This window comes from Danio rerio, chromosome 2 (assembly GCF_049306965.1).
Source record: "Danio rerio strain Tuebingen ecotype United States chromosome 2, GRCz12tu, whole genome shotgun sequence".
In the NCBI taxonomy this organism is placed as follows: domain Eukaryota; kingdom Metazoa; phylum Chordata; class Actinopteri; order Cypriniformes; family Danionidae; genus Danio; species Danio rerio.
Window position 1 is genome coordinate 4770561 of NC_133177.1, and position 7833 is coordinate 4778393.

Below are 7833 nucleotides of genomic sequence, written 5' to 3' on the forward strand. Positions count from 1 at the left end.
AATTATACTTTTAAGTACACTTACCGGCCACTTTATTAGGTACACCTGTCCAACTGCTTGTTAACGCAAATGTCTAATCAGCCATTTACATGGCAGCAACTCAATGCATTGAGGCATGTAGACATGGTCAAGATGATCTGCTGCAGTGCAAACCGAGCATCAGAATGGGGAAGAAAGTGGATTTAAGTGACTTTGAATGTGGCATGGTTGTTGGTGCCGGATGGGCTAGTCTGAGTATTTCAGAAACTGCTGATCTATTGGGATTTTCACACACAACTATCTCTAGGGTTTACAGAGAATGGTCTGAAAAGAGGAAATAACAGTGAGTGATGTTTCTGTGGGCGCAAATGCCTTGTTGATGCCGGAGGTCAGAGGAGAATGGCCAGACTGGTTCCAGCTGATAGAACGGCAACAGTAACTCAAATAACCACTATCATTGGTGGTGTAATAGTGTGGAGGTTATTTTCTTGGCACACTTTGGGCTCATTAGTACCAACTGACCATCGTGCCAATGCCATACTCATCTTCTGATGGCTACTTCCAGCAGGATAACGCACCATGTCATCAAGCGCAAATCATCTCAGACTGGTTTCTTGAACATGACAATGAGTTCACTGTGCTCAAATGGCCTCCACAGTCACCAGATGTCAATCCAATAGAGCACCTTTGGGATGTGGTGGAACGGGAGATTCGCATCATGGTTCATGGAAATCTACAACAACTGCTTGATGCTATCATGTCAATACGGAGCAAAATCTCGGAGAAATAAATAAAGTACCTCGTTGAATCTATGCCACAAAGGATTAAGGCAGTTCTTAAGGCAAAAGGGCAAACCAGGTACTAGTAAGGTGTACCTAATAAAGTGGCCGGTGAGTGTATATGTCATTGAAGGTCTAACGTACAGAAAAAAACTTCTGACAGTATAAATCAAGTATATTTACACTGTGAGCACAATATTAAGTATTTCCTGAGAAATACCTGAAGCACATTTTAACATTATACTAATCATACACTTGAATAAACTTCTTTTTTTTTTTTTAAATAAAGGTAGGAACCTTGAAAGGGAACCTTAGTTTAACCTATGCATTTATGTTACATAGTGAAAAGAATAATGAGTAATTTGCATGTAGTTATAGTGGACACAAAAATATTTCAACATTCATACAAAGTTGTGTTGAATTATGACTCTAGCGTAGCGCAAAACTGAAACTTACATAGGCAAATAATTCATAATTTAAGGAAATCATCAGCGTCTCTCTGCGGGACTAACAGGATACAGGAGAAAACCGGAGAAGGTGGAGTCATTGGTATTATCAGCATACACTCCTCCAACCGTCTCGTCTCCATAGACCTGCAGCCACACTTCATCTCCTGCCTCCAAACGCAAGATCACAGAGCCTGACGCCTGGTCCACATTGGTCTCCTGGTACTGGTCATAAGTGAACATGATGGCCTTGTCGTTCTTGTAGAGACTGACCTTCGCATCTTTAGTGTAGACGGTCAGATGGTACGTGAAGAAGTAGACTCCAGGCAGGACGCAGCGGAACTTTCCGGACACATCATCATAGTGGTGCTGGTCGTTGTAGAAGAACTTGTTGAAGCGGATTGGCACGTTGGTGGCGGAAACAATCTCACTGAGACCTACACTGAAAGCTGAATGGTAGGACGAGGCACTTTCGCCTCGAGCCCCTTTTAGGCCTGGGTTGCCAGGAAAGCCTCTTGGTCCTGCGTTGCCTATGTCTCCCTTTTCTCCAGGGTCGCCTTTCTCACCTGCTTCACCTGCAAATAACACAGAAACATTACGCACAACTGGGTTTGCAGTAGGGGAGAGCGAGGTACAAAGTAACACTTTTTGGCTTTGGGCAAATAATGAACAAAATAATGAGGTTAGACCAGGGATGGGCAAACTTGATCCTCGAGGGCCGGTGTCCCTGCAGAGTTTTGTTCCAACACTAGTCAAACACACCTAAACAAACTAATCAGTGTCTTCAAGATCACTAGAAATCTTTAAGCATGTGTGTGTGATTAGAGCTGGAGTTAAACTGTGCAGGACACCGGCCCACCAGGACCGAGTTTGCCCACCCCTGGGTTAGACAAACCATATTTTTTATTAATAACACACAAGCCTCTCCTATAAATGAGCACTGGAATTATGATCGCCGGACCAATGGTTTTTGTGCAGTATTGCCAAAAATGCCAGAAGCAGAAATGTTACTATTTACCCCACCTACAGGGCAAGCTGTAACAGACAGGGAGCTTGTGGTAGCAGATTTCACACCATTTATTTAAATTCAGTTTCAAGAGTTCACACTTTGATATTGTTTGACAACTGTTAGCAGGTTTGGCATGCTGTCCCGGGAGAGAACCCTAAGCTCGGAGATAGTCGAGTCCAGGGCTCCTGCCAGGTCCATAGAGCATGTGAGGGGATTACGAGATCAGGGGGTTCTCGAGAACTTAAAGGAGGAAAGGAGGAGAAAGGGGTGGATGGGGGGTTTCTTCGGAAAACGAAGATAAGAAAGCAAATCTAGCTAGGCTACTTATAGTGAGTTAAGATTGATCTGATTGGTTAATTAATGAGTGTAGATGGGTGGCCAGCTGCAGTCAATCATATCACGTGCTCCTCTCGACATTAGTTTGTGAAACTTCACTTACTTTAAATAGTAGCTATATTTCCTCAGTAGTTGCCTCTTTTCTTTTTTATTCTACATAGCACAGTATGTTTATGTATTCATTTGTTTATCGGATAAACACATTTGAATCTATTTGTAATATTATCCATGTATCCATTATTATACAATGCATTTATTTGCATTATTAGCAATAAAAAAATATTTTATATATTTTTATCCCAAAAAAAAAACGTTTTTATTTAAAAAGTTCTCAAAAGTAAACTCAAAATTCAAAAAATATTGTGTTAGTTTGGTGTCCAACAGTGTGTGGGTTAATTGTAACACCCTGTTACAACTTGTGTTGTGTTATTTTTTCCTCAAAATTGGCTAGCAGTCACTGTGTGTGTTTTACATCTTTCAATATGGTTCCAACTTTTAGCCTAGAAGACGATGATCACAACAATAAAAGACTTTACTAACAAACTTTCACTGATTTTTTTTAAAAATAAAAAAGTATTGACTATAATAAAAAATATTTTTATGCTGCAAAAATGGTTTCTCCTGTGTTCCTCGTTCCCAGAATTTTGTCAATAATTGGCAGGAAGATGTCTGCTGACACTGTGGTGAAAACCTAGGAAGCATGCCAAGTTCAACCCTGAGCAAATACCTAAAAAATCTGTGTTACATTTAACCTCGCGTTACTTTGTGCCCTGCGCTTCTCTATGGCTTATACATTGCACTGATATATATATATATATATATATATTATAATGAATTACTTGCACCTTAGAAGACTAAATGCAATGATTGCTTGATGGTTTCGGGTGTGTGAGATGCTCCTTGGGAGCTTAAGACCGTTCTGGAGGTAATAATTCTAAAACACTTTGATTTTGACTTTGGCTGAGGCATTTTAGACTGATCAAAACAACATTTCAGATGTTTTACATTGTGGTTGGTCCAATGGTTTGTCTATTGATGCTGTCTCACCATTTTGACCGCATTGAACACATCACAAAAATATATTTCTAAAAGTGTCGTTGACTTGAAAGTTTCACCAGATAACAGTAACAATAACAGCAAATCCATACACATAAAGAAACAAAACTAACTAGTTCAGAATTTAAGGTATGTGTAGTAAACTAAAATGACACAGGGAAAAAGTTTTGAACACATGAAGAAAGCAAGGTGTAAAAAGGCATGATAAGCCCAGACAGCAGCTGAAATCTCTCATTTAGAAACTAATCCTGCTGTTCCGTCAGTCTAAATGAATATTATCTACATTACCTTACTAGATGAAGTCAATGAGAACATAGGATGAAACCATACAATGGACATTTCTGCAAGACAATGAACCCAAACACAGCCAAGGAAACTCTCAACTGCATTTTGGAAAAGAAAATAAAGCTGCTAAAATCACCAAACCTGAATCCAATAGAAAATAAGAGCTAAAGACCAGATTTCATAAACAAGATTCACATTTCAGTAGTTCAGTACTTTGTACCTCATTTTTCTGAATAACCTTGGCTTTGTTTTATTTGTATTTGTGTTTTGGGATTGTTTGCATTTATACCCAAATCTCCAAATTATAGAGTTAATTACAGAGAGTTAATTAAATGTACCTTTAGAAATACATTTACCAGGAAAAAGCATGATGTGTTCGATACTTATTTTACCCGCTGTAGATGCCACTCGTCAAAAATGGAGCCGCTCTATTGTTTCAAACAAATCTTCAATGAGTAGAGTATTTAGTCTAACCTTGATCTCCTTTCTCGCCCCTCTGTCCGTCACGTCCATCTCTGCCATCTCTTCCAGGTTTTCCACTGTGCCCAGGTGTGCCTGGAACACCGCCCATCCACATGGCACATGGCTGTCTGTCATCAGGTGGACTGAGATCCAACCCCTCTTCCTCAGGTTCCTCCAGCTCCTCGATTCCCTCAGTGGCCACTTCATCCACTGCTGTCTCTAAACTGTCCTCTAGTAGTTCGTCTTGACCTCCACACAGATGTCCAGTCAGGATGATGCCCAAAATGATTGTCCTTAGTAGTGACATGCTGATAGTAAATAAAACAACATAAAAAAAAAACATGTTAATCTATGAGCAATTCCATGCAAATGTCAATCTTGGCTTAGTTTATACCAAAATAGCGAAATCCCATCTACATTATTTACAATACTTGTAAAACACTCAAAAATGTTTCTGTCAATGTTTTTTTCTGTCAAAACTATTATATTTGATTTACCAAAGTCACACAAGTGGCAATTACCCATCTGTCACATTGATAACTGAGAGGTGTCACATCCATAACCAAGCGTTTCCCTCATAAATGCAAATTCAAGAGTTCACACTTAGCTCATGATTTAAATATATAGTTTGTTTGGCATGCCGTCCCGGGAGAGAGCCCTGAGCTCAAGGGATCCTCGAGCACAGAGCTCCCCCCTTTCGCAGGGCGAGGGGAGAATGAATTCAGGATCGATCTCAAACTCCCCTTTGGCTGAGGCCAAGGCGAACTTCCTAAGAGTAAGACATTAGAAAAAAAAGATTTAAGCTTATTGATCTATAATATAGAGCACATTTGGATGGTGGGAGGAAACCGGGGGAAACCCACGCGGACACGTGGAGAACATGCAAACTCCATTTAGAAATACCAGATGGCCCAGCGAGGACCCAACGCCATTGGTATTCTTGCTGTGAGGCTACTGTGCTAGTCACTGAGCCACCGTGCCACCCATTCTGGATAAAGGTGGAAGAAGGGGAGGAGGGGGGTTTCTTCGAGACAAAGATAGTTCTTTAGACATTGGAAAAAAGATTTAAGCTTATTTAACTATTATATAGAGCATATTTGGATGGTGGGTGGAAACCAGGGGAAACCCACGCGGACACGGGGAGAACATGCAAACTCCACTCAGAGCGCAGCAGCACGAGTGGTCTTTAATAAACCTAAAAGAGCACATGTTACTTCGCTGCTCATCCGTTTGCACTGGCTGCCAGTTGCTGCTCGCATCAAATTCAAAGCTCTGATGTTTGCTTACAAAGCAATTTCTGGCTGCGCTCTTTCTTATCTGCTCTCACTTCTGCAGATTTATGTGCCCTCCAGAAACTTGCGTTCTGTGAATGAACGTCGGCTTGTGGTTCCATCCCAAAGAGGGATTAAATCACTTTCCCGAACTCTTGCATACAATCTGCCCAGTTGGTGGAATGAACTCCCCAACTGCATCAGAACGGCAGAGTCACTCGCTGTCTTCAACTCAACTATTTAGTCTCCACTTCCCTTCCTAATCTGCAATTGCCTCTCTGGCTCCACCGTTAACTGTACTACAAAAAAAAAAAATAATAATAATAATAATTAAAAAAAGAAGAAAAAAAATTACTAATGTTTTGCTTCTTACACTTCACATACCTGAAACATGCCTACAGCACTTATTCATTGTTGTCTCTTATAGTTTTGTAAATTGCTTCCTTGTCCTCATTTGTAAGTCGCTTTGGATAAAAGCGTCTGCTAAATGCCTAAATGTAAATGTCCACACAGAAATACCAGATGGCCCAGCGAGGACCCAACGCCATTGGTATTCTTGCAACAGTGCTAGTCACTGAGCCACAGCCTCCCATTCTGGATAAAGGTGGAAGAACGGGAGGAAGGGGGTTTCTTGGAGACAAAGATAGTTCTCAAAAATGTCAAAAGGATATAGTGAATTTTGATTTTTCAGAACATCATCCGGTGTATGAAATATCGAGAAAAATGTTCATTGAAATGTCTTGTTCTTCAAACCAAAGACAAAACAAATGCAGTTTGTTCACCAAAAGCTTCTGTGGGGAAAAAAAAAAAAAAAACTATTTCTATGACATTGCGGTTAATACATTTATTTGGAATCCTTTTTATTCATTTCATTCAATTATTTATTTTGTAATAGTGTATATTTCATATAAACCTCAAAGATCATACACTTCTTTTGACTTGCTGTTTTGAAGTCTTCAATGTTTCATCTAAACTGTTTAAAACATATTTTTTAGTGAGATCAAAACAAACAGATCATGTTCGATCCAACTATTGCTGATTCAAAGATTCTATATTAGCACAATCAAATGAAAAAGAGGTTTTTCTTACCTGCTCTCTAAGGGGCCCAAAAGCACAGAGCAGTGAGAGGAACCGCAGAGCGATGCAGCTGCTTTTGTTGGAGACTCACTGTCATCGCTCAGGGCTTTTCTGAACTATATTTATCAGAGTCTAAAATGTATTTATGGCTCAATAAACATCAGGCCACTTTCTCCGGTCTGAATCTATTCTGTCTGACATAGACATACCCTATTAAAGGAGGGCTTGATTTAAATGCTACGGTATTTGAAGAACAACAGAAATACCCAGGCTTATTCTGAAAACGTATCGCTATGTATATTTCTGAAGAGCGCCAAATACGTCCCAGGAGGTATTCTTCTTTTGCAGTTTTCGTGAGTCCACCAGAGGCCGATGTGTACATTTTTCATGCCATTCGTGCCTGCATAAATCCACCAGAGGCCGCTGTCGACTGACTGAATGACTTACAGTTCGACTGACCCACCCCCCCAATATAGTCTGGCTGCAGATTTGCACATGCACCTCCAGGCTTGCACGCTCAAGCAACCGCACTTCCTCTGCAATTGATGTTATTTACGATCGCCACCTGTGTCTTCTTGCATAAAAGTCCTCTGGTAATTTAACTTAAGGGTGTCCCTGAGGCTGAAAAATCTCTGGGGTAATGGATTTCATTAAGATTGTAGCAACAAACTTCCTCTGTCATGTTGTACAACGTAAGTAGGCTACTTAGAATTATTTGACAACGTCGTAACTGGCAACGCAAATGAACTGGAAACTTACTTTTGGTTGATTTGTGTGGATTTCAAGTAACACGACAGGTGCATTTTTCCATTGTAAATGATGTCACCCTTCTCCAACCTCCTCATTCCCTAAACCCAACCAATAGTGTTTTCAAAAGCACCGGTTGACCCAAACCACCCACATGCCTAAACCCAACGGACAGTTTTAAAAAGCAATCCAGAAAAAGAAATGGCCTCGTCTGAATTTTACCACATTTTCAGATTTTCCACATTCTCACGCTGTTATTTACTTGTTTATTTTTATTTTTTGGCTTGTTTTTTTCTTTTACCTGCTTTCCAGAATCGTTCTTCATTAAACTCAAAACTTGTCATTGTGGTCAACCCCTCCCTGCGTCTCAAGTCCGTTGATATACA

General features: G+C 40.2%; 1 protein-coding gene across 1 annotated transcript; it reads right to left on the bottom strand.

Annotated features, from left to right (window-relative positions):
- Nucleotides 1-1026: 1026 nt before the first annotated feature.
- Nucleotides 1027-6778, bottom strand: adipoqb (adiponectin, C1Q and collagen domain containing, b). The gene is given in 3 exon segments (NM_001045425.2): nucleotides 1027-1779; nucleotides 4365-4660; nucleotides 6713-6778. Coding segments are annotated over 2 exon segments (828 nt in total). The 5' UTR covers nucleotide 4660; nucleotides 6713-6778; the 3' UTR covers nucleotides 1027-1246.
- Nucleotides 6779-7833: the final 1055 nt, after the last annotated feature.